General features: G+C 43.9%; 1 protein-coding gene and 1 pseudogene across 1 annotated transcript; one reads left to right on the plus strand and one right to left on the minus strand.

Annotated features, from left to right (window-relative positions):
- Nucleotides 1–26,405, minus strand: part of LOC128096151 (U4/U6.U5 tri-snRNP-associated protein 1-like) — a 306,060-nt pseudogene that overhangs the window by 2,739 nt on the left and 276,916 nt on the right.
- On the plus strand, nucleotides 2,763–5,893 carry LOC128097562 (preferentially expressed antigen in melanoma-like protein 7). Its single transcript, XM_052718153.1, has 3 exons — nucleotides 2,763–3,066; nucleotides 3,874–4,470; nucleotides 5,323–5,893. The coding sequence occupies exons 1-3, from the start codon at nucleotides 2,780–2,782 to the stop codon at nucleotides 5,885–5,887; spliced, it is 1,449 nt and encodes a 482-aa protein (XP_052574113.1). The 5' UTR covers nucleotides 2,763–2,779; the 3' UTR covers nucleotides 5,888–5,893.

The following is a 26,405-nucleotide window of genomic DNA, read 5'->3' on the forward strand; positions in this document are numbered from 1 at the left end:
TTTTGGGTGTTGAGACAGGGCCTTACTGTGCTGCACAGACTCTCCTAGACCTGGCTAGGTAGCTGCACTGGGTTGGGAATCAAGATCCTTCTGCCTCAGCCTCCTGAGCGCTGGAATGACTTTCATGCTCCACCATTTTCTGATTCTTATCAACTACTTACCTCGTGTTGCTTAATTTTGAGACAAGGCCTCATTCTGTAAACCATGAACCTTTGAATCCCTGGCAGGTCCTCTGCTTCAGCCCCCAACATCTGGGATTCCTGTTGGGAGGTTCTCAGTGCCTTGATATAAGCTTTGCTTGGTTCACATTGAAAATTTGTTTCTTTGCTTTTGGAAATAGTCTAGTTCTCTAGTCCTCTTTAGACTCAAACCTGCAGGAATTCACTGGCCTGATCCTCCTGAGTGTGGAGATCAAAACTAACTGTATTATAAAATTCCTCTAGTGTTTGGTGACAGGATAACAGTATAGAATATGTTGACCTAGAGATTATATGTAACACAGGATGACCTTGAACTATCTTCCGGCCTCCACTTCCCAATTATGGAATAATATGTGCTTATAGCTGGTGGCTGTGGCACATGCCTTTAATCCCAGCACATGGGAGGCAGAGGCAGGTGATTCTGAGAGTTCAAGATTGGCCTGGTCTACAGAGCGAGTTCCAGGACAACCAGGGCCATACAAAGAAAGTCTGTCTTGAAAACACTAAAACAAAGAACAAAATAGGAGTTCACTTTAGAACTTTTCTTTGGGATGGAATCTCATTAGGTCATGAATTCTTTGTAATTCAGTCTGACTTTGAACGAGCAGTCTTCCTCTTTGTACCTCACAAGAGGTGGAATGGAGGTCACAGACCTGTTACTTCATATCCAGCTCATAAAATCAACAAATATTTTCTAAAATTGAAATAAATTCCTTCAGGAGGCAGGCTGGGATTTTTTGTTTGTGTGTTAGTCTTGATTTAGTTAAGCTTTTTGTTTGTTTGATTTTCGAGACCGAGTTTCTCTGTGTTGCACTGGCTGTCCTTGAACTCATTCTGTAGAACTCAGAACATTCTGGCCTTGAACTCACAGGGATTTACCTAGGTTTGGCTCCTGAGTGCTGGGATTAAAGGTGTGTACCACAACCACCCAGAGATTTAGTTGGTTTTAATGAGATAACTGATAGACTGTAATTTACATTTTAGGTTGTTCAGTTCTTTGAGGGTTTTCGAGGCAAGGTTTCGCCAGCCCAGGCTGGTCTTGTACTCCTGATAGCTCTGTCCGTGTTTCTCTGCTATGCTGGTTTCAGTTATGGTCTCACTGTTATTGAATGTGTTTGTAATCCCAGGAATTAGACTTCACAGGTGGCAGTTTTGTGATTTCATTGAAAAGAAATTGTTTTGTGTTTGGAGACAGGTTTCTCTGTGTAATCCTGGCTGTCCTAGAACTCACTCTGTAACCCAGGCTGCTCTGCCTCTCAAGTCCTAGGATTAAAGGCATATGCCATCACCACCCAGCTAATTGAAATAATTATTGACAGTGTCTTTAAAAAAAGCCTGGGGATGGATTTTTCAGAGGGGCCACAGGACACCGTGATGTTTTTGGACAGTGCTTATTGGATGCAGTTGCTTCAGCCTGGTCAATTGGACAAGTTCACTCCTCAGACTGACATAAACAGAGGCCAAGTAGGCTGCTTGCACAAGGCTGTGATCCTAGCACTGGAGATGTGAGGGGAAACCATTCCCTGTTCTAGGATAGCCTGGGGTCCATGGAGTGACTTGGTCTCTATAAAATTCAAAAATGATTAGGTTGAATGCAGCTCAGTGGTAAAGCACTTGTCTACCACAAAGCCAGGGCCTGGATCAAACCCCAGTACCAAACAACCTCAGGCAAAAAAAAGGAACTCATCAATCTATGTCATTCTTGCTTATTTGGGTTGTTTTTGAAGCCTCTAATACTGGCCTAACCTCAAACTTAAAGTATGGACTAGACTGTATGGAATCCTCCTGCATCTGTCTCTACAGTAATGAAATTTTAGTTTCTTGCCAACCAGACTGACATCATGCAGTATTTGAAAAGCAATGTTTGATTCAGAACATGCTGAGCAATAAGGTCACATCAGATTGGCTAATGTACAATTTTAGGATCTTAGTGAGAGTTGAGTCCAGCTTGGATTACATAGCCAGCTGTGGGCTACACAGTGAGACCCTGTCTCAACAAAAACAAGTAAGTTACTAGAAGGACATGATACCCCACTAGCCCCCTAGCACTTACCCAGGGAACTCTATACTCCAAAGTTGTCTGACATAGCTAGGTTCCCTAAACCAGGCTCTGAAACTTTGAAAATTAAAAGCAATGCTCCCATTTCACAGATTCTTCTCAGTTTTTGCCAGGCAGGATCAATTGGTTGAAAGCCCAATATGGGTAGGTTGTACATATAATACTTCCATTGTCTCTGAAAAGGGGTTAGTATCCTTTCTGCCATAAGAAACGGAGCTTAGATTTTTCCTTCCCGGTTTCCCCCTTCCAAAGGCTTATGGGACTCAGAGTAGCAAAGGTTGGAACTGGATGGGACACTGGTGAATGGGAATGATCGTGAGAGGCTCCACATGCTACCAGGGTAGCAGCATTTGCCTCTGAGACTGCCAAAGAGTGCTGTGGTGAGTAAACCCAAGTCTCCATCAAGGCCAGAGTCATGACAGATGCTCACTTTGAGGGGGAGAAATCTTCATAAGACAGACTGAAAATATATTTTCTCCTAAATTCTTCCCCAGGATCATCTCCCTTAACATCCATCAGAATGAGCCTCCAGGCCCCACCCACACTCCTGCAACTGGCAGTGCAAAGCTTAGTGAGCAATGAGACCTTGGACATCTCTACTCTGCAGGACCAGCCAATGGAGTTCTTTCCCATACTGCTGAAGGAGGCCAACACTCAGAGAAAAACAGAGATGATTAAGGCCCTGGTGGCAGACTGGCCCTACCTTTGCCTTTCTGTTGGGTTGCTGATGAAGAACCCCAATTTGGAGATCTACCAGGCTATGTTGGATGGAGTAGGCACAAGGCTGAAAACAGAGTCTCCCCCCGGGTAAGCAATAACCATATAATGCCAAATGCTACACACTGGCATATATGGAAGGAACATCTGGGATCAGGGAGTATGGGGTCAAAGGTGGATCAGAGACTTTGGCTGGTATACCGGAGGGCTGCAGGGGCCTTGACAGCTCTAGAGTCCTTGTAGCAAATAGCAATTAAGTATGAGATGGCTCTTGGTGCAGATGTAGCCACAGGAGAATGACCCTGTACCCCTGTCTCCACCAGGTAATAAAAAATAGGTTTATTCTGGGCAGTGGTGGCACATGCCTTTAACCCCAGCACTCGGGGAGTGCTGATCTCTGTGAGTTCAAGGATAGCCTGGTCTACAGAGTGAGATCCAGGACAGGCACCAAAACTACACAGAGAAACCCTGTCTCAGAAAAAAAAAAGGCCAGGCAATGGTGGTGCAAGCCTTTAATTCCAGCACTCAGGAGGCAGAGCCAAGCTAATCTCTGAGTTCGAGGCCAGCCTGGGCTACAGAGTGAGTTCCAGGACAGGCTCCAAAGCTGCAAAGAGAAACCCTGTCTCGAAAAACAAAACAAAACCAAACAACAACAACAAAACAATACTAGAAGACAGAAGTTCAGAGCAACTGAATGCAAGGAAACAGGACAGGTCTCCAATATACATCTCAGGCAAAAAGCTCATGCTTGACAAGCTTGAGGTTCTGTATTGGAGACCCAGCACTGAAAAGCAGGAACATGAGGAACACAGAGATAAGCAGGGGAAAACTCCATCAGAGATGGAGAAAAAGTTTTAGTTCTCAACTTACCTTCTGACACTTCTCTTTTATCTACAGAGGGCAGAAGCTTCTAGTGGTTGACTTGAGGAATGTGCACCATGATTTCGGGGGGGTGTGGTCTGGAAGAGATGGTGAAAACCACTCAACAGAAACTTTGCCTGAGAAGCTATTAGTGCAGAGCCTTCTTCCTCAACACACACTGAGGAGGCAGTGTGTGAAGGTTGTCACTGATCTTCACCTACCTGCGGATGAATACCAAACGCAGTTGTTGAAATGGGCACAGAAGATAGAGGGTTCCCTGAAATTGTGCTGTGAGAGGCTGAGGATTGGTACAGAAAAAGGCAGCACTGTCAGGAATGTCTTCAAAATTTTACAGCTGGAGTTCATCAAGGAGTTGGAACTGAACACAGTGGGTAATCTCTCCACACTGGCCAGTTTTGTACCTTTCATCAGAAAGATGAGAAATCTTCACAAAATCCTGCTAGTACGTGTCTTCCAAGACCACGCCTACGCTCCTGCAACTGGCAGTACCACTGACAGAGAGGAGAAGTATGTCCGCAAGATCATTTCTCAGTTCTCCAAACTCAACCGTCTCAAGCATGTCACCATAGATGATGTCTATTTCCTCAATGACCACACGAAACAGTTGCTTAGGTAAGAAAGGATGGAGAGCAGTTCCTGCTACCAGAGCAAACCTTTCTTTATACACTAGAGAGCAGTGGGCACCTGGGATCTGCAGACCTCTGTGCATTTCACAATGAACATGTAAGGATGAGCTTATTCCATGTTAACTGATTCAAGGGCCCACATGACCACCCATAAAGCTGAGCGATGAAGAGGGGTAGTTAGTATGGACAGAGCTGACAGGGTAGAAGGCCAGGATTGTGGGTTAGATCTAGGGAGGGTGCGTTGCAGTTTCCTCCATAGCAATCCTGTCTGATCTAATGTGGAGGAACAGGAAAAGAAGAGGGCCCTGTATAGGGAGGACTCAGACCTGCACAGTTTCCCAGGTGAGCTCTGTGTTTTGATCGGGGAGAATACATCCCAGTCTAGTTCCCAGACAGTGTAAGGCTCTATTGAGAGCAGGAGTGGGCTAAGTGGACAGGACATGGAAAAGTTGAGGCGAGAGTCAGAGTCAGGGCTGAGAGTGAACAGGTGCAGACACTGTGACAGGGAGTCAATGATTCTTCAGGAGGCAACCTGACATGGTCATATGGGTCCTATCTTTCTCCTTCCTGTGGCCGCTCTAGCCTAATAGTCTCCATAGCAACTCTGGGTCTCTGCTTGTCACTGAAGAACAGGAAAGGTAGCTGTGGAATGAGCCAGTCTGCACCATGAAGATAACTCCCTAGGGAGAGAGTGGTGTGATTTGAAAAAGAAGACTAATGGGTTGTACTGTATGCTCATGGCCATCCCGTGGTCACACTGACCCTGGCTATGTGGTCCCCTCTACCTCTAGGTCAACCCACCACTGTGTTTGAAAATAACCCCTTGTTGTCTCCCTAGGTGCCTGAAGACCCCGTTGGAGTCCCTGTCCATCTCTTTATGCAATTTCTCACAGTCGGACTTGGAGTCCTTTGCCCAGTGGGGTCACTGTCAGCTTAAACATCTGTACCTGAGAGGTGTCAATTTAAGTGATTTGAATTTCATGCCTCTCAAAGTTTTCTTACAGAGTGTTGCGGACACTCTGCTGACCCTGGAATTAGAAGACTGTAGGATGAAGGACCCTGACCTCAGGGTCCTTCTCCCTGCCCTGAGCCAATGCTCCCTGCTGACCAGCATCAATCTTTATGACAATGAAATTTCCATCAATGCCCTGAAAGATCTTCTGTACCACACTGCCAACCTAAGCCAGCTGAACAAGGAGCTGTACCCTGCTCCTAAAGAGGTCTATGATCACTCTGGTTATATCAAGGTAGTGGAATTTTCCCAATGTTGTGCTGAGCTGAAGAGCACACTTGCCAATGTAAGGCAGCTCAGGTCAGTCTGCTTCGGTAGCAATCCCTGTTTGGACTGTTGTGAGCGTTATTTCTATAAACTGGAGACAACACTTTGTGATTGCTCACTGTAAATTCCTTCTGGGTACTAAGAAATGAAGGCACAGGGACAGGCCTCTCACTCAGGGGACCCTAGAACACATGGTTTTGGACACTGCTCAGTGTGGTGGAAATGAAATTGCATGCAGTGGGATCAGAACATGGGGGCTGACATTGATGAGCACAGTGAGGTTAAGTGTTTGTGGAGTCAGAAAGAGTGTTCTACATTTCAATCTGTAGCTCCTGTCAGGACTGGCTTTTTTTTTTCCCTCGAGACAGGGTTTCTCTGTGAAACAGTCCTGGCTGTCCTGGAACTCACTCTGTAGACCAGGCTGGCCTCAAACACACAAAGATTGGCCTGGCTCTGCCTCCTAAGAGCTGCGATTAGAGGCGTGTACCATCACTGCCTGGCAGGACTGGCTCTTCAGGGCCTTTCTCCTGCATACAAAGTAATGGTCAGATTCTGAGAACCAGGTATTCTGTCTGTGATGTGCTTCTCTGCTTCTCCATTAATCTGGTCCTCGAGATCATGGTCAGGGCAGTCCTTTGACTGTACACAGGAATGGAAAGATACTGTCTTGCCTCAGCTCTTGTTGGCTAAGACTTCTCAGCATCCAAGTGACCTGAAGCTAATCTGACATTCTCTTTCTGTCTTTTCAGTGTAGCCCAGGCTAGCCTTAAACTCCTCATGCTCTTCCCTCCTCTTACAGATTAATGGGGTTTCTAACAGAAAGCACCAAACCCAGCTTGTTGGCCACCTGACTGTGGGGCACTATACTTCAGGGCTCCCCATTCTGGCTGGCCACCTGTACATTAACACCTCCAGGAGACAGACAAAGGTCCTGTCATTATACAGCACTCGGAGTCCCTGGTGAGTGGAGCCAAGGCTGCCTATGGCAGGTGAGAGACAGAGATGCCAGGCAGACAGTGCTCAGTGAAGAGTTTTATTTGGTGGGGGAAGAGATGGGGGAGGGAAAGAGAGAAAGATAGGGAGGGAGAGAGCTCCAGCTGGAGAGGTGCCTACCTCCGAATAGAGAGAGGGGAGAAGGTGGGGTTTTTCTCTTAAAAGTAGACTTTAAGTCAGAACAGGCACAGGGCAGGTCTTCCAGGGGCGGGCCAGAATGCCAACACAGGTCCCTAGGATCTGCATAGTAAATGTCCAGTGGTGAATTGTCTTTATTTTGTTAATGAGTCTCTGAGCCTAATTGTGTTTCCTTGTGTCTGTATAATCAGAGAGCAATAAAGAAGTTTGTGTCACAACTTTTGTTTTTCCTTCATTGGTCAGTTAACTAAAAAGTGGGTAGTCAAGATTGCTCAATGGGTAAAGGGTACCTGGGGCCAACCTTGACAATCTGAGTTTGATCTAGGACACCCATTTAATATAAGGGGAGGGCTGATTCCCAACATTGACCTCGGACCTTCACAAGCAGGTAATGGTAAGTATGTTCTGTCATGTATAAGCACACAAAATGAACATACTTAATGATTCCATGATTCAATATTGTGAATGGATGCTGAATTCAATCAAATGTAACTGTGAAGGTCCTTCACCAATTTATATTCTTTTTAGATTCTAATATAATTACACATTTCTTCCTTAAAAACCTTGCCATATATCCGTCCTTGCTGTTCAAAAGCATGATCTTTTTCATTAATTAGTATTACATGCATATATGTACATATATAAATATTCCTCTATATATCCTACCACATATGTAGTGTCACTTGTATGTTACATTTTCAGGACTGCTTATTACATTCTGAACAAAAGTAGAAATGTCAACAGAAGAGGGCTGGATAGACAGCTGAGAAGTCAACAGCACTTGTTCCTTTCTGGGACCTAGATTAGGGTCAAGTAACCATGTGGTGGCTGACAACCCTCTGTAACTCCAGTTCCAAGGGACCAGATACCTGTTAAGAATGAACTTTACAGGCACTACATGAGCTTGGTGTGAACACATACAAAATAAAACTTATATTTAAAATATGTAGACAGAATAAGAAGCCTAGAATATTGGGATCTGAGTTTAGTTTCCAGAAGCCAAATTAAATGATTTCACAAAAACTTGTATCTGCAGCTCCAGGGTATCCATATATTCTGGCCTCCTTGGGCACCTGTACTCAGGTGCTATACCCAGCCATAGACAATCCCATTCCAGTATTTAAATTTCAATTGAAATATTAAATCTAGGGAAAACTGAACATCCTAGACTGCCAGCATAGCAGAGTCTCAAACAGGATCCTCTTGCAATGGATACTTGCTATAAAATGCTACATATTATTTACAACACAAAAGCCCTCAGAGACCAAACATCATAGACAGGCATGCACTCTGCTATTGATATATTTTGACACTGCCCAAGTAGTTTTATATTCTACCTATGAAAGTCTGCTTCCCCAGCACAGCATGTCTCAGGAAGTCCAGTGTGTCAGGGTACACCAAGTAGCACAGTTCAGCTTAAGAAAGAAGGCACTCCAAGAAGAAATTTTAAGGCCTATGTGGCAGCAGAAAAGTCCAGCTTCTCTGATGGACTGAACCCAGAACAGCCATACAAAGGCATTTTTATTGATTGTTACACAAAGTATTTCCTTATACCAAGGACCCTAATCTAATTTGCATGTCTCACTAAAGGAGAGCATCACATGCCCCCATGACTCTAGTCCTTTATTATGTATCATTTGCAATACATAGTAAAATAAGAGCTTCAGGTGTGCCCCATATGCCTTGTGACCAAAGTCATGGGATGGCTGCAATGCCCCTTCAGCAAAACAATCACTGTTTTCTTCAAGGATTCTTCAAGGTCAGTGTACTTCTAGAAAACAGCTGTTCATTCTACCCCAGATACAGTAACTCTGCTAAATTCCTAAAACACCAGTGGATCTCATGTGCATCAAGTGTAACCTTAGGCCTTTGGGGGTGGGTGTGGGGGTGGTAATTCACTGGCAGAGAGACAATGACATCAACCAGGGTCTACATGCCAAACTCTAACCTGACCCCATCTTCATGTGCTACCGAGGTTCTTCAGGATAATAGAGTGGCTCAAGTAGGAACATGGCCATGAGGACATCCCCTTCAGAGAGAATCATTTCCTCCTCCACTCCGTTTCATGTCTTCCAGGTCCAGCTTGGGCTGAAGGCCCTGGATCTGAGACACTGATCCTCTTCCTCAGTTGATTGTAGCTTCTGAATCGTGCTCTCCAGTCTGAAAGATAAAATAAGTTATTACTATCTGTGAAACATGGTTTTGTGTAGGCTGGTCAGGTCTTTCCCCTTCCAAATTGTGATACTGTGGCCACGTATGAGCAAACTGCAGTCAATGCTTGTGGGGTAGGAAATGGATGAGCTTCTGCCTTCACCCCATCTCTAATTCCTTCCATCTCTGGATGACACATTTGATGCCATCAGTTCCAGCCTATCCAGGGCTATCTAGGAGAAGGATCTGGGTGGGGATTCGGGAATCTGGTCAGGACTGAAAGCCACTTTTAGGAAAGGGTGTGTGGAGTCCAAAGATTCTTAAACATTTTGACACAAATGAGTCATGGTGGCAAATACCTGCAATGTCTGCCTTTGGGAGGGCAAGACAGGAGGATCCTAAAGTTCAAGGTCACCTTCAGCTACATTGTGCATTGACTGCTAGCCAGGGAAACTTGAATAGCCTCTCTTATAACAAAAGTATACACACAAAATCAAGCAGGCAAGGAACCAAAAAGAAATTTCAGAGAAGGCGATGGAGAATCTCTGAATCCTAGAGGCTAGGGCCACTGCTTAAACTCCTGGAGATCTGTCACCCCATGCAGACACCACCGAGTCTACTCACAGGCAATCCACAGGGATGACAAACAGCTTAAGGAAACACACCCATATCCATTCCTGCTTTTCTCAGCCAAGGCAAAGGTTTCAAACCTTGGTTGTTAGCCTGGTTTGGTGATACACTAAGATGTTTAGGATGGAGTATCTCTTGTTGGAAGGCAGCATGGCTCAGTGTGTGAGTTAAAGGCTAGCTCTGGATACATGTCTATTCCCTGCTCATAAAGGCAAAAAAAAAAAGGAAACAACAACAACAAAAACCCTATTTTAGGCTCGTGCCTGTAACTGAAATCTCAGTCGGCTGATGCAGGCAGGCAGGTTTCCATGTATTTGCCTGTCTACTCCAAGAATCCCAGTGTAGCCTCCACTAGAGAATGAAATGTAGTCTCAAACAACATGAATGTGTGGATGAATATACAAATGAGTTGCTGAAGGAATTCTGAAAAGGCCTAGGGTATGCCTCAGTGTGAAAGTACTTACCTTTACCATGCATGCATCATCATAGAAAATAGGGGATTTAAACCTTTTGTAAGTGAGGGAATGGAGATATGGCTCTGCAGCTAAGAGCACTGGATGCTCTTCCAGATGACAGGTGTTCAGTTTCTACGACTCAAATGTTGGCTCAAATTTCTCTGCCTTTCCAGTTGTGGGAGTGCAGCACCCTCTTTTGGCCTCCACAAGCACCAGGCATGCAAATGGTTGACCAAACCCTAGCAGTACATAAAAGGAATCCACCTTAGAAACACCAAAGTACGGTTGGACCTTTAATCACAAGATTGTCCCAGTCTTCTGTATATAAATAAAATACCTCTTAGAAATCATCTTTATTTAATTTTAGTAAAAATATATTCATTTATTTATTTATTCAATTTATGTGGGGATAGGCTCATTTATCCCACTTTTTTTGGTTTTTTTTTTTTTTTGGTTTTTTGAGACAGGGTTTCTCTGTGTAGCTTTGTGCATTTCCTGGAACTTACTCTGTAGCTCAGGCAGGCATTGAACTCACAGAGATCTGCCTGCCTCTGCCTCCTGAGTGCTGGGATTAAAGGCGTGCACCACCACTGCCGAGCAATAGTAAAGTCGTGGGGAGAAAAGAAAGCTGGTAACCTACAGGAGCTTGAAAGCACTGGAGTTGCTGGGAATTGAACCTGGGGCCTCATGAATGCTAAGCATGAACTCTGCCACTGACCTACACCCTCAACTTATCCCACTTTTCAATTGATTGTTTTTTGTTTTTAATTATGTGTTTGTTGTTGTCTGTGCTTTGAAATGTTCACAGTGAAGAAGGTGACACAAAGGCCCAAGGAGATGGATCACTCTGGATCTGGAGGTGGAGATGCTTGTGTGCTACCTGATATGGATGGTGAGAATTAAACTGAGGTTCTCTGAAAGAGTAGTCTGTGCTCTAAACACCTGAGCCATCTATCCAGCCAAAAAAACTATTTATAAAGACAGGATCTCACTGTGTAGAAATGAGTGGCCTGGAAGTCACTATGTAGACCAAGCTGGCCTTGAACACACAGAGATCAGCCTACTTCACTCTCTAGAGCACTGAAATGAAAAATGGACACCATGTTTAGCTTACTGTTCTGAGTTTACAGATAGGATCACGTCTATAAGGCAGCTGAAAAGCCTCTACTTTGTGAGTTAAGAAGTGTCTGGATTGAGCCGGGCGGTGGTGGCGCACGCCTTTAATCCCAGCACTCGGGAGGCAGAGGCAGGCGGATCTTTGTGAGTTCAAGGCCAGCCTGGTCTACAGAGCGAGATCCAGGAAAGGCACAAAGCTACACAGAGAAACCCTGTCTCGAAAAACCAAAAAAAAAAAAAAAAAAAAAAGGAAGAAGTGTCTGGATTGTCATGGATTCTGTGTCTTCAACTTGGAGGCCACACTATTTTCCTGTTGGTAATAAATAAGGAAAGGTCACTTGTGGGCTCTGGAAAATGAAAGCTATCACTAAAGTGACTCATTAGGACATATGTATTCAAACATTTTAGATGTTCTTTGGAAAGAAGATTGTTCCATTGGTTCAGATTTGAGGGAGAGGGATTGATGTAGAGAACAAGATGTTCAATTTATGGCTAAGTTCAACAGGACAGACTCACCCTTGGACAGTAAAAGAGATTTGAAAACGGTACCCAGAGCACTCAGGATATGAGTGACCATAGCTACAGAGAAGGGGATAAAATTAAATGACATTAAAATGAGCAAAAGGGATTGGGGAAGCAAGTCTTGCTGTCTCTCTGTTTCTGACTGTCTACTTCACTTAAAGATCTGTAATATATGAACACATATCTGTTTCTCCAGTATACGATTGATTGATTTAATGAACTGGTAGAGGGATAACAGTGTTATTTCTGTTCAGCTATGATTTCTTATTTTCATGTTTGGGGAGACCCTAATGCTGGGTATATTCTTTTCCACACCTTCTATGGCATTACAATTTCCCATAGGTTTCAATAAAATAGTTTTGCCTGAAAGCATGGTTGTTTCCTTTATATACACTGAGTGAGTTCACTGACAATCTATTCCTTTTAGAGATAGATACTATCATTTAGCCCTGACCATTCTAAAATTCATTATGTAGACAAGGACAACCTTGAACACATGGAGATCTGCCTACTGTGCCTGCTGAGTGCTGGAACTGACAGTGTCCAGTGGACATGCCTGGCAGAAGAGCTCCTACCTAGCACATCTGAATCCCTGGATGTTGTCCTCAGCACAGTGAAACAGGAATCCCTGAAAAGAATGGAAAGAAAGGTCCCAAATCAAAAGCCAATCTGGTTTCTGGGATTTTCAATAAGAACAGAGACTGCAAGAACTGATTGGTGAAACTGCAAGAACTGATTGGTAGAAAATGCATCAGATTGTCCTGCTGTCTGTGGGTTCCAGTAATTCTCCAGCCTCAGACTTCTGAACAGTGGCTACAGTCTTCTGGGAAATACCTGTCTAAACTATTATGTCCAGAACAACTAAGATCTACACCATGTGACCCCATCTGAAAAGACAAACAAAACAAAACAGTCGACAATTATTGAGTGCTGGAAAATTGTCAGTGGTTAGGAGCACTGACTATTCTTCCTGAGGATCTCCTTCCAATTCATAGTAGATGACTGCTGTTTGTAACTCCAGCTCTGCTGGCTTTGAGAGGTGTTCATGCAGGCAAAACACATATAAAACAAAACAAAAATAAAAATAACAATTTTTAAAGTAAAACAGTATCAGCAGAAAAAGGTTCTGTTTACTTTCATTCTTTTTTTTATTTGAACAATCATCAATAAGTTTCTTTTTTCCTTTTTTTTTTTTTTTAGTTTTTCAAGATAGGGTTTCTCTGTGCAAAAGTCCTAGCTATCCTGGAATTCACTTTGTAGACCAGGCTGGCCTTGAACTCACTGAGATTCTCCTGTCTGCCTCCCAAGTGTTGGGATTAAAGGTGTGCACTACCACCACTACCGCCACCACCACCACCACCACCACCACCACCACCACCACCACCACCACCACCAGGCAAAGATTTTTATTTATTGTGCATACAGTGTTTTGCCTGCATGTATGCCTGTAAGCTAGAAGAGGGCACCAGATCTCATTAGAGATGGTTGTGAGCCACCACGTGGGTGCTGGGAATTGAACTCATGATCTCTGGAAGAGCAGCTACTGTTCTTAACCTCTGAGCCATCTCTCCAGCCCAAGTTAATTTTTCAGTTTAGTCAAGAACATAATTATCTAAAAATTTCAATATGGCAATTATCAAAACCACTTGAAGACCATTCATGAACCCTGATTGCACTCAACTCTTAGTCCTCCCATGGATACCCCTCCCACATGTCCTGCTCCCCCAAAAGTCCATTTAACATTGTCCATATATTCACTGTGGTTTGGTCAAATTCCTACTGGCCAGTCCCCTCAGGGAGGGTGAGTCTTTCTCTACCTGCATCAACACTAGAAACCATGAACCGAGGAGACACTGGCCAAAGCCAGTTCTCACCCACCATTGCCACCATCTGCACTGCAGTGCTGTGGGCAGGCAAGCCATTGGGCCAGCTTGGTGGCACCCATGCTGTCACCTGTTTCACACTGTCACTGTGCTGTGCGCTGGCAAGCTGTGGAGACAGTTCTCCCATGATGTGCAGGGCCAGCTCACTGCATTCACAGCGTTTTCAGCATCACTGTGTATTGGTGACTGGGGGAGGGGCAGCCTCCAGTCACCACCAGGGTATGCAAAAAAAAAAAAAAAATCCATAAAGGTGGCGAGGGCTCGACTTTTTCTATCTGATGGAAAAATTAAAAAACACACTCTTTCTGATGGTAACTTTCTCTTTTACTTCATCCAAAAAACCCTGTCTGAAAATCTTTCTTGCTCCACACAGCTACATCTCTTTACATACAGCTCTATATCTCTCTTTACATACATACATCTCTCTCCTGCACACCCATATATATAGTTACATCTCTTTTTTACATAGCTCCATATCTCTCTTCTATACATATTTCTTCTCTCAACTCTTTTACATTCCTTCATACATTACTGCATCATTCATTGATTCTCTCACCTTATTCTCATGCTTCTTATTCTGTTATCCCTCATACTTTCCTCACATTTCTTCTTCTTCATCTCTTATACTTCTCTCACATTTCTGCTTCTTCATCCTCACATTTTTCTCTCTACCCATTCGGCTACATCCCTTACTCAGCACACACCCCTACACACACTCACACACACATGCCAGCTCTTTTTCACATCTCCTCTGCATAGCTCTGCCCAGTTTCCCCTCAAAGACAAACTCTGCACAAATATGACTTACATTTTCAGGGTCACAAAGCATTTCTTGAATAAACAATCAGAGACAGAGTCAAACTGATACACGTAAGGAATCCCATGGCTTCTCTTAGGTTAGGGAGGTCACATTGACTGTCCAGTGAGTAACGCTTGGCCAAGCATGTACCCTGAGTGATTAGTGTTCTCAGATAGGAAATGCCATTGAAATTCAGAACTAGCAGCAAAAAAATTAGTTGGCTGAACCTTGAGCCTAGGAGTATGTGCAGTCAATTACTGTAGGGGGTTGTGTCTCAATGTAAACAGACTGACCTTGATTTAGCAATAAACACCTGGGAACATGTCTTGTGTATTTTCTGCAGGGGCAGCTTAGTCCTTTTGAATTTGTTCTGAAGTCTAAAATTAGCTGTCTTTGAGACTGGGAATACTGTTAAGAAAAATATTCTGATATTATTTCTGTTCATCAGAATTATACAGCTTAAACAGAAATCATCTTCTTGACCATCCACAGCTATAAGTGTGCCCCAAAATGGAATATTTTCTTGAGATAAACTCACAACCAGTGGGAAAACATCCATAGCAGTTCTTAGGAAAGAAATGTAGCGGCACCTGTAAAAAATAACAGACAGACACATCCAGTCATTAACAGTCAGTAACTCCACTACCTTGCCAGGTAGAGCTCCCCATCAGGTGGGTCTGGTGGGTTGACGTGTTAAATATTAGTTGTCACCTGCTGTATACTCCCATGGCCCTCAGCAATTGTGGGGCTGGCACCAAGGGGGGCAGTTCTCCTGTGGCCAAGCCATTGCTAGTGTCTCCATATGTTGATAGGCAAGGGGAAAGGACCAGATCTCCTGAAGATGTCTAGGCCAGTTCTTCCTCAAATATGGGGCAGCTCTCCTGTACCTAAGACTTGTTGACACTGCTATTTTGATGCCACCAAGAAGTGTAGACAGCTCTCCTGTGAGGGACTGGCTTGTCCTCTCTCCCGAACACCACCATCAGTGTCCTACATGCATTGGCAGCGTGGTGCATGTCAGCTCTCCCAGAAATGTGGATATTAACATAACTTGAGGTGGCCGCCCAGATCACATGGGGTTTGATAATAACACAGGGCCATAGACATCAACTCAGCCCCTGGCAGTATCAATACTATTGACCCACTTATGGCCCTCAGTGGCTGCATGGGCCACAAGCTGGGCTCACTTCAACTTGGTGCCCTGTGGCATCTAAGCCTGAGCACATCACTTAGGAATCATTCAATGTCACAGACTGTATCCATTCACATGAGTTTCTGGCTTCATCATCGTCTAGAGCAGAAACTACAGCTGACCTCACCTCGCCAACTTCTCAGCTGATCTTGTGTCCTTGAACTGGGAGCCTCTGAATCCTCACCAAAATGAATCTCAATGTTAACAGGGCCTCTCGGGCCATGGTGATCCTTCAAGGGAGTACAATCCAGAAACATGTGAGTTTAAGGCTTCATCATCATCTAGGGCAGAAGCATGGAACACCAATATTAACAGGGCCTCTCAGGCCATGGTGGTCCTTCAAGGGAGTACAATCCAAAAACTGAAACTTTCCTCATCTCCAGCCTCTGTTATTGCCAGAGCAGGGACTTTCTGTGAAGGCAGCAGGTTTGGAGGTGTTCTCTGTACCCACATAAGCTCTTGGCTGTTGTATACCATCCCACTGACCCTACCGGGCAATGACAGCATGTTGATCTTAACCCTCTCTCTTACTGGTCGCTGCCATCAAGGCTCCAGTTCTACCTCTCTCCATAGCATGTGTACTGCTCCACTTTGCTATCTTACCCACCTCTCCATCACATATTTTTTCTATTTTAATTAAAAATTGCATTTATTTACATCCTGACCACAATTATCCTTCCCTCCTCTCCTCCCATTCCCTCCCCCCACTTCCCTCCACCTCTCAAATCCACTCCTCCTCTGTTTCTGTTCAAAAGGACCAGGCCTCCAATGGGTATCAACAAAGTATGGAATATCAAGTTGAGGTAGGACTGTAGCATGAATCTTAAAAGGTCTTATTAATAAAATCAAACCCGGAGCCAGGTATTGGGGTAAATACTGGAAGATCAGAGAGACAGAATACAAACAACAGCTGACCTCACCTCACCAACTTCTCAGCTGATCCTGTATCCTTGAACTGGGAGCCTCTGAATCCTCACCCGAATGAATCTCAGCTGAACTTCTGCTGAAAGCCTAAAAGCTTAACCAGGCTCTAGTTCCTGGTCCTCATGCCTTACATACCTTTCTGCTTTCTGCCACCACTACCTGGGATTAAAGGCCTATGTCTCCATGCCTGTCTGTTTCCAGTGTGGCTTTGAACTCAGAGATCTAGATGGATCTTTGCCTTTGGAATGCTAGGTTAAAGGTGTGTGTGCCACCATTTTCTGGCATCTATATCTAGTGGCTGTTCTGTTCTCTGACCCTAGATAAGTTTATTAGAGTTCATGATATATTGGGGAACACAATACCACCAGTAAGATTGAGCTGCTCCCCTTATATTAAACCTGGGCAAGGCAACCTAGTATGAATAACAGGTTCCTAAAGGCCAGACAGAGCATTAGGGCCATCCCCTGCTTCCACTTGTAGGAGTCCCCCAAGGTCACCAAGCAACACAAACTGTGACACATATGTAGAGGGGCTAGGGTGGTCCCATATTGGGGGTGGTGTGGATGGATGGGGAGAGGACTGAAAGAAATGACTGGAAAGAGGGAGCATTTCAGATTCGGGTAGAAACTTGGTCAGGGGACACTCCCAGGAATCTACAAGGATGGCCCCAGACAAGACTCTTAGCAAAGGTAGATGCACAGCCTGAAATGTCCATCTCCTTTATTTAGTAATTTAGCACAGGACTTTTGTTTTTTATCTTTTTAATTACTGTATTCTATTTACTAGTGTGTGTGTGTGTGTGTGTGTGTGTGTGTGTGTGTGTGTGTGTGTGTGTGTGAGAGAGAGAGAGAGAGAGAGAGAGAGAGAGAGAGAGACAGACAGATAGCCAGAGACAGAAGCACAGAGAGAGTGGGGGTAGGGTAGTTGAGGATCTCACCTACCAGGGCAGAGATGCTCTACATTAACAACATCTTGAAATTCCAGACTGGATATGAAGATACTGTCTGTACTGAGTCCCAGCTCTCACTGTTGTGAATTGTTTAGGGAGATAAAGTTTCATTGTGTAGTTTAGGCTAGACTCAAAATTATGGCAATCTTCTCCACTCTCCTCAATTCTGAGACATAAGCTTGTGTCACCACCCTTTCATGTATTTTTACATTTATTTACTTATTGTTTAAGTATTTCTATTTTTAGGGGATGGTTTTGTTGAGGGTGGCCAAAAGACATGGTAATTCTTGGGTCAGTGTCTATGGGAATTTCTATTGGGTCCATTCCTGTCAACTTACAAAGTCTTAATTTTCCTTTTAGAATCAAATCAGAGATCTTTTCTACATAAGTCTTTAGCTTCATACTCAATTCAAATGGTAGAAATATCTATTCCAATATAGTATCTTCCCTCTACATCAAAATCCCTATGGTGGAATGTCTGGAGGGGAGTATGACCAGAATGCAGTTAAGTTCTGGATCCACACGATCCACATGTGCCTCTTGTATTTTCTTTTCTACTAGAGCCAATTCCTTCTCAGCTTCAGCTGATAATTCTCGTGGACTGTTTAAGTCCTTGTCCCCTTTTAGGGTATTGGCCAAATTTACTAGTCCATCTTTAGGTATTCCAATGATGATCATAAGATGGAAATGATTCCTAACAATTTTTGAAAATCATTAAGAGTCTGCAATTTGGCTGGGCGGTGGTGGCGCACGCCTGTAATCCCAGCACTCGGGAGGCAGAGGCAGGTGGATCTCTGTAAGCTCGAGGCCAGCCTGGTCTATAAAGCTAGTCCAGGACAGGCTCCAAAGCTACAGAGAAACCCTGTCTCAAAAAATAATAAAAAAAAAAGAAAGAGAGAAAGAAAGAAGAAAAAAAGAAAGAAATAGAGACCATCATTTGTATGTTGGGCATAGGGAACACTACCAAGGAGTTGTCAATTTTATCACACAAAATTTCATTATAATATGATTCATATGATGCTTTAAGAATGTGAGACATTATTTCTTTGTGCCTTTAAAACTGTTGACATCATTGGCAATGATTGTGCCAAACTGCTTTTAGACTTAGCACTGAAATTTCTGACTCTCCACTCTATCACAGATACTAATGAAACTCTACAGGCAACCTATTCTGGTGAAGATTGTCACACCACATCATTTCGTTGCTTGACTTAGTCTTAAAAGAAGGAGTCATTGCATGCATTTATAGTATGCATGTTGCTCCTATGCACCCCTTCTATTGCCCTTTTTCATAGCCCTCTATTCTATTTCTGTTCTCTACTTCCAAATTTCTTTTTTATAATTTTTTATTATTAAGAAATTTTCTATTCATTTTACATACCAACCACAAATCCCCCTCCCCTTCCTCCTACCACCCCCAGCCCACCCTCCATTCCCACCGAGCCCCTCCCCCTGCACCAAAGCTGTGTATAGTATCCCACCATAGGCAGTGGGCTCCAAAAAGCCTGCTCCTGCACCAGGGATGGATCCTCATCCTACTGTCAGGGGGTCCCTTAAGCAGATCAAACTACACAACTGTCTTGCTTATGCAGAGGGCCTAGCCCAGTCCCATGGAGGCTCCACAGCTATTGGTCCATAGTTCATGAATTCCCACTAGTTTGCTTTGGTTGTCTACGTAGGTTTCCCCATCATGGTCTTGATGTCCCTTGCTCTTAGAATCCCTCTTTTCTCTCTTTGACTGGACTCCTGGAGTTTGGCCTGGTGCTTGGCTGTGGATCTCTGCATTTGCTTCCAGGAGAAAGGCTCTATGATGACAGTTAGGGTATTTACCAATCTGATTACCAGGGTAGGCTAGTTCAGGCACCCTCTCCACTATTGCTAGTAGTCTATGGTGGGGTCATCCTTGTGGATTCCTGGGAACTTCCCTAGCTCCCAGTTTCTCCCTGTTCCCATGATGTCTCCCTCTCTCATGGTTTCTCTTTCATTGCTCTCCCACTTCATCCCTGTTCCAGCTCCACCATCCCATTCCCTTATGTTCTCATCTTCCAACCCCAACCCTCCTTTGCCTCCCTCGCCCACAGTTTACTCATGGAAATCTCATCTATTTCCCCTTCCCAGTGTGATCCGTGCATTCTTCTTAGGGTTCTCCTTGTTAGCTAGCCTCCCTGGATCTGTGGGATGTAGTCTGGTTATCCTTTGCTTTTCATCTATTATCCACTTATGAGTGAGTACATACCATGTTTGTTCTTCTGAGTCTGGGTTACCTCACTCAGGATGATATTTTCTAGTCCCATCCATCTGCCTGCAAATTTTATGATGTCATTTTTTTTTACTGTGGAGTAGTACTCCATCGTGTCAGCCATTCCCTTTCTACTAAGTCCTAAGTTACTCAAATCATACTTCCCACTGTGGGGAATTAAAACCTGACAGAGGCTGGAAATGCAGAAAATGTGTTTCCTGTTCACAGAGTTATTAGAACAGAGATCCCCTGGGAACCTGTGCAGGTGTGGATCCTCTCTAGCTCAGGACCCTTTGCTCTGTCATGTTTCCTTACCATCAGGTAAGCTAGAACCCCATGGAATAATGCAAAACACACACACTTCATCTGACCCACCCAGTTTGCCTTCAAGTAAGACAGCACTCAGCAAGCCCTCTACCACAGTTCAGCCATTGACTGATGAACCAACATTAAAGCAATTTAGCTTTTGACCCAGTTAAGGGGGAAAATAGCCCATATGAAGAAGCTGTAATAAGCTCATCATTGTGAAATCTGCAGTGGCTGACAGACCTCAAGTGTCCACTACTCCCTAATGTAATGGAAGAAGGTTTGTTGTGGTAGCAGAAATAGCTCTCCATCCTTCCTTATCTAAACAACTGTTTCATGTGCTCACTGGAAAGAAGATACCACCAGATGGTGGTAGTGCTGGCCTTTAATCTTAGAACTCAGAAGGCAGAGGCAGGTGGATCTCTGTGAGTTTGAGACCAGCCTGATATAGGGAGCAAGTTCCAGAAAAGCCAAGGCTACAAGAAGGAACCCTGTCTCTAATAATAATAATAATAATAATAATAATAATAATAATAATAATAATAATATAATCATAATAATAATGGTAGATGCCATTCATGAAGAGATGCTGAGATCATTTGAGTTTGGGTATCTTAGGAATGACAGAATTCACACATTACTCCTCTATGTCTGCCAACATATTTAAAACCTTGTTGGTGTTCATGTACATGTGCACTCGATGGAGTGTGTGGGAATTTCTCATCTTGCCAAGGCAAGATTCAAAAGGACTCAGCATGAACAGAGTCCAGTTCTTGCATAATTTCAGTTCCTAGATGTACTTGGGGTGGAAGTTTTTGAAGGCTTTCTTGATAATCTCCACAGGAAACACACAATCATTACTTTCATGAAGCACAGCTGAACAGAATGTTGTCTCTACTGGGCCCATTGCAACAAGTACCCTTGGTGTTCCACCAGAAGGGCCTAAGTTCCAAATCAGTAACCACCTTGCAGAGCCACCCCAGGGCATATCAAGGAAGGACTTTCTACATCGGTTCGCACTCTGGGGTTCTGCTGAGCAGTCTCTACCTTTAGTTCCAGCCATACATCCTGGTGCACATTCCTCATGGCAAGCACTAGATGCTTCCACCTTCTGCAAGGGAAATGGTGAAGTGTCATGCTCTAAGAAGGGGAGCAGCATAGAACCATCTCTTATCTTTGTCTCTAATGCCAGTTCCAATGCAGCCCCTTACACCTGCCAGGCAAGGGCTCTTCTCCTAAACTGAATCTGGAGACCTATTCTCTCCCTTCAGTCACTCTTGACTTCTGTGTGTTGCTATTCCTACTGCCTGGTGGAGAGTCAGGGAGGATCATCTCACTATGACTCCATCTGTTCTAAACTGCCCTTCACTCCTGACAATTCATTATTATTAGGACTCAACATGACTTTTAAGACCACCAAGCTGATGTCATCTGATTTATCTTTTTCCACATTAGCCTTGAACCCACAAGTCCCTTACCATGAGCCCATTGCCTCCCCTTATATCATCTTACTTGGGGCAAAACGTCTGTCTCCACAGCACTTCTACACCATCCATCAGAGCCTGCATTGTTCCCAAGTAGGGAGTTTTATCAGCAACCCCACAGGGAGGCAGGGCAAAGGACAGACTTCCACCATTGCCTTCAGTATATTTTTTTTTTTAAATTTATTTTAATTTATTTTGCAATACAATTCAGTTCTACATATCGGTCATGGATTTCCTTGTTCTCCCCCCTCCCGTCCCCCTCACCTTCCCCCCAACGCCCCCCCCCCATTCCCATGAGGGGTCCACACTGGATCAGGCCCTCCGAATGGGTGAGACAGTTGATTGGCTTGATCTGTTTGGGAGGCATCCAGGCAGTGGGACCAGATCTTGTGCTCATTGCATGAGTTGGCTGTTTGAAACCTGGGGCCTATGCAGGATTGTTTGGCTTGGCCTGGGAGGAGGGGACTAGACCTACCTGGACTGAGTCTACCAGGTTGACCTCAGTCTGTGGGGAAGGCTTTGCCTTCAGTATATTTTTGTGTCTGCCAGTGAAGTCTTCCTTGAACAGCGGTAGGGAGAGCATCATGGGCAGATCCTGAAAAGCAGAGATGCCCAAGTCCTTTTCACTAGGCAGACTTTATACTGGAAGCTTCAGGAAAGTAGGTGTGGCCTGGAAGCCTGTCCTGAAGTTTCTACCTCAGAAAGGATGTGGTAAAGGATTCAGGAGATGTATTTTCAAGCTATTACTAAGGAATCTATAAGTCTGAGGATCAGAACTTCTGCTCTGTCATAGTGGAGAACTCAGTGCATCCTGTTGTAGTATCTGGTGATCTCAAACCCTCATCAATCACCCAGTATACAGAGTCTCTCCTAAGGACCCACAAAGGCACAAATTAACCATTGTCCCATGGATACCAAACCCTGCCCTTGTGAACCTCATTTCTCTTTGGAAAAAGCAGGATGACTAACCTCTTACTAGGCAAATAGATACCGATGACCTTACAAGTACACCAAGAAAATAGAGTTCCGATGTCACAATTCCAACATACTCATGATCGGCTTTCCACAGATTGAGCATGCCAGGGAAGGAGTGAGGAGATCTGTGAAATGCCGGACAGTACTATTTCCTTTTAAAGGCTTTAGAGGCTTGTTTATGGGCACTGTGCTTTATTACACTAATTTGGGTATTGAGGTAGAAATTCTATTTAAACTAGTAGCCACCTATAGCCAGACTTCATCTGAGTCATGAAACCAAACAAAGAGAAAGAAATAATTTTCTCCAAAGCGGCTCTAAGACGATTTGAATGAGAGTACCCAAAAGACTCTGAGTCTGAGATGGAGATACCAGTGAATGGAGACTACAAGGAAGAGGACTTCCATGTTTTATTCAGGTCTAGGGCAAGAAACACATTATCATAAACACCTAGTTTTATTTGCTTTTTAAAATATGGTTTTTCCCTACAGTGGAGGCTAGAGTGGAACTGGCTATGTTTCCTGATTGGAACTCATTAGGTAGCCCACACTTGCCCCTTCTTACCATGCTTTTGCCAATTGTTGGCAGTGTTAAAATTCTGTTTTAGCTACGATGCCTGTTTAGTGCACTCTGCTTCTAAAACACTGCATAGATGCCTGGCCTGGGTGCAGGAACTTATGGTTTCACCCTTTATGGAAAGTGTCAGGAGGAATCCAGGGCAATCAGATCTATGTAGTGTGCTTCAGGTCAGTCCAGGTTAGGGGATCAAAAATAAAATAAGATATGAAATGTCTTGATCAATATGGTTTGGTTGTAGGATTTGAGCCCAATACACAAGTGCTCTGAGACTGAGCCACTTTCTCAGGTCATCTATCTGTTTTTGTTTAATTTTATATACGCACAAGGTCTCTTCATGCAGGGATGTCTAGCCTGGATCTGTTATCTTCTATGCTCAGGACCTTAATTCTTGTTCCCAGGTGTGGCTTGTATGTGCTACTTGGATCTTTTTTTTTTTTTTTTCACTCTCGGACAGTGTCAAGTCAACTAGGCAATGCTGAAGCAATCACATTCCTAAAGATTGGTTCTCAGATCAGCTGGGACACATGGCTTGTGTTCAGGAAGCTATTAGCACATCCCAAGACAATTTGTAAGCTACAGTTTAGAAGAAATTACAATTCAAACAACTGCAAAACCCTAACCTGTGAAACATTATTGACGGGGCTAAAAAAGGATTAAATTACAGAGCAGGTTCTAATGTGAATTCTAAAATGGGCCTAGGAATATGTGCAGAGCCAGAAGGATCTGGAGTTCAAGAACATCCTTGCCTATTTTAGACCCTGTCTCAAAAATACTCAAAGAAATCCCTGTGTGGTAGCTCACACCTATAATCACAAGACTCAGGATTAAAGAATTTGCCTTCAACATGGTATCAATTCATTCTCTTTCCTTTATGGTGATCAAATTAATGTGAATGCACCCTATGTACAGGCCAGGCCAGTGACTCCATGCAGGCCACACAGATCATTTCACATTCTTTCCACTGGGACACAAGCTGTCATATAAATTACTCAGATTGGCCTTGAGCTCACACTAAATTGCAGACAGGTATTGACATTGTCCCTTCTTTCTCATGCTCCTGAGTAATGACCACTTACTGGACCACCAGGATTGGTAGGCTCGCAGACCTTAGCACAGTTGACTACATGACTATTCAGGCCATCAAATCAGCCTGTACATAGCACAGCATCCAAGCATATAAGGAATCCTAATTTTCACCAGGATCTCAGTTCATTCTCTTTCCTGACAGGAGATCTTTTCCTCAATTTCTTTAAGGGAATTTTTCATTCCCTTTTTAAAGACCTCTATTATCTTCATAAAGTTATTTTTAAGGTCACTTTCTTCTGCTTCTTCTATGTTGTGATGTTCAGGCCTTTCTTGTGTAGAACCCCTAGGTTCTGGTGATGCCATATTGCTCTTTATGTTGTTGTGTGTATTTTTGCACTGGCATCTACCCATCTCTTCCTCCAATAGGTGCAAGAGATGCCTGAGTCAGAGCAAGCTGCTCCTGGTCCAGTCTGTGCTTGATGTGTCTGTGTCTCAGGTGTCCACGCTGGGTTCAATCTTAGCTCTTGGTCTAATTGGAGCTGACTGATTCTGTGTCTCTTGGTCTTATCAGGGCTCTTGGTCCAGTCAGAGCTGGTGCATTCCATGTCTCAGGAAGCCACTTTTGGTCCAATGAGAGCTGGCAGATTCTGTGTCTCAGGAAGCCACTGGGGTTGAAGGGGTTGGGCATGTTTGGGGTAGGGCATGGGTCTTGTAGATTGTAGGGTCTGATGGGGTTTTTGGTGGAGGAGTCTGCTAGCATGAGTCTTCCCTGCTGGCCCGCAACTGGGGCAGCCCTGACAGGAGATCTAATCAACCTAAACATGCTCTATTTAGATACTCTTTCAAAAAAGCATGAGGGTTACTGAAATCCAACTGTACTGGATTAACACCCATTATGGCAATGATTCCATAAAAGGAAAAGCAGGTACAGACATGAAAATAAAAAAGTAAATTAATTAATAGACAAAATCTTAGTGTTTGAGGTGACTTGGAGAATGAGTTTTTACCTTCACCACAGTCTCAGATCATTCTCTTCCCTGAAAGGAGATCTAATCAAACCGGACACATCCTACTTCATACCACTACACTCAGGCAGGAAGATTACTAAGACTTACAGGTCAGCTCAGGCTACATATGAGTTCCAGATAGGCCTGAGACATGTATATATATATATATATATATATATATATATATATATATATATATACAGAGAGAGAGAGAGAGAGAGAGAGAGAGAGAGAGAGAGAGAGAGAGAGAGAGATTTTATGTGGAAAATTACAAAACTAATAGTGTAAGCAAGACAATGAATCCCAGAGCTCAGAGTTTGTGAAGAAGTATCATGGTGGACCTGGGATCTTGACCATACTCTCAGATTTTATGCATTTCCACATGGAGATCTGAGTCACTCAAACTACAGATGTAAAATACCAAATAGGAAGAAATGGGTGGATGTTCCATTATCCAACCAGGTGGCAGCTTGTGGCTGAGAGGTGGGGCTACAAACGGTAGGTGTGAGGGGAAAGGAGATATAAGGCTCAGAATGGCTAGACAGGACCTTCTGAGCCTTGTAGCCTGGAGTGACTGACTGTCTCTGCTGGGATTGGAACTCCTGCTAACAGTGTCCAGATCAGGTCAGTCACTCAACACCATCAGGACACCCCATCTCACCCAGCCTCTCGAGTTTCTACTAGGGATATTAGACCTCAGATATCATAGGGAGTTCTCACTTCTGTCTCTTCTTGTGATTTTGATAAAGAATACAGCATTGCCTCAATCCTAAAAACAATTTTCTTGTTTCTGTTCAATTATGCTTTCTGATTTTGGAGACTCATTTTTGTATCTTGGCTCGATTGACCTGGAAATAGCCAAGTAGGTCAGGCTGGAAGGAATTGGCCACCTCCCTACCCCAGTGTCTTCAGTGGCGGTAGATAACCAGATGCCATCAAACCCTGCATTAGACCCTCATTTTCTGGGATCACAGACTCAGCTTCTCAGACATTTTCGGATGTTTGTTTGCTTGGTTTTTAATTCATTTTATTTATATTATTGGTGGTTTTGTTTGTTTGTTTGGAGTGGCTAGCACAGGCTATAAACACAGCATCATTCTCTTCACTCAATTCTGTCTCAGAACCCACAGCCCCAAACTTGTCCACAAGACCAAAAGTCAAGCACAGGTGGAATCATCTAGGGACACGGTGTGCTACTGTCTCCACTGTAACTCATTGTATGTGTTAGGGCAAGGAGAGGCTAAAGTTGGTCCTTTAAACTACTGCCAATCAAGAG

Source organism: Peromyscus californicus, unplaced genomic scaffold (genome assembly GCF_007827085.1).
Source record: "Peromyscus californicus insignis strain IS unplaced genomic scaffold, ASM782708v3 Scaffold_5__1_contigs__length_169319896, whole genome shotgun sequence".
Classification (NCBI taxonomy): Eukaryota; Metazoa; Chordata; class Mammalia; order Rodentia; family Cricetidae; genus Peromyscus; species Peromyscus californicus.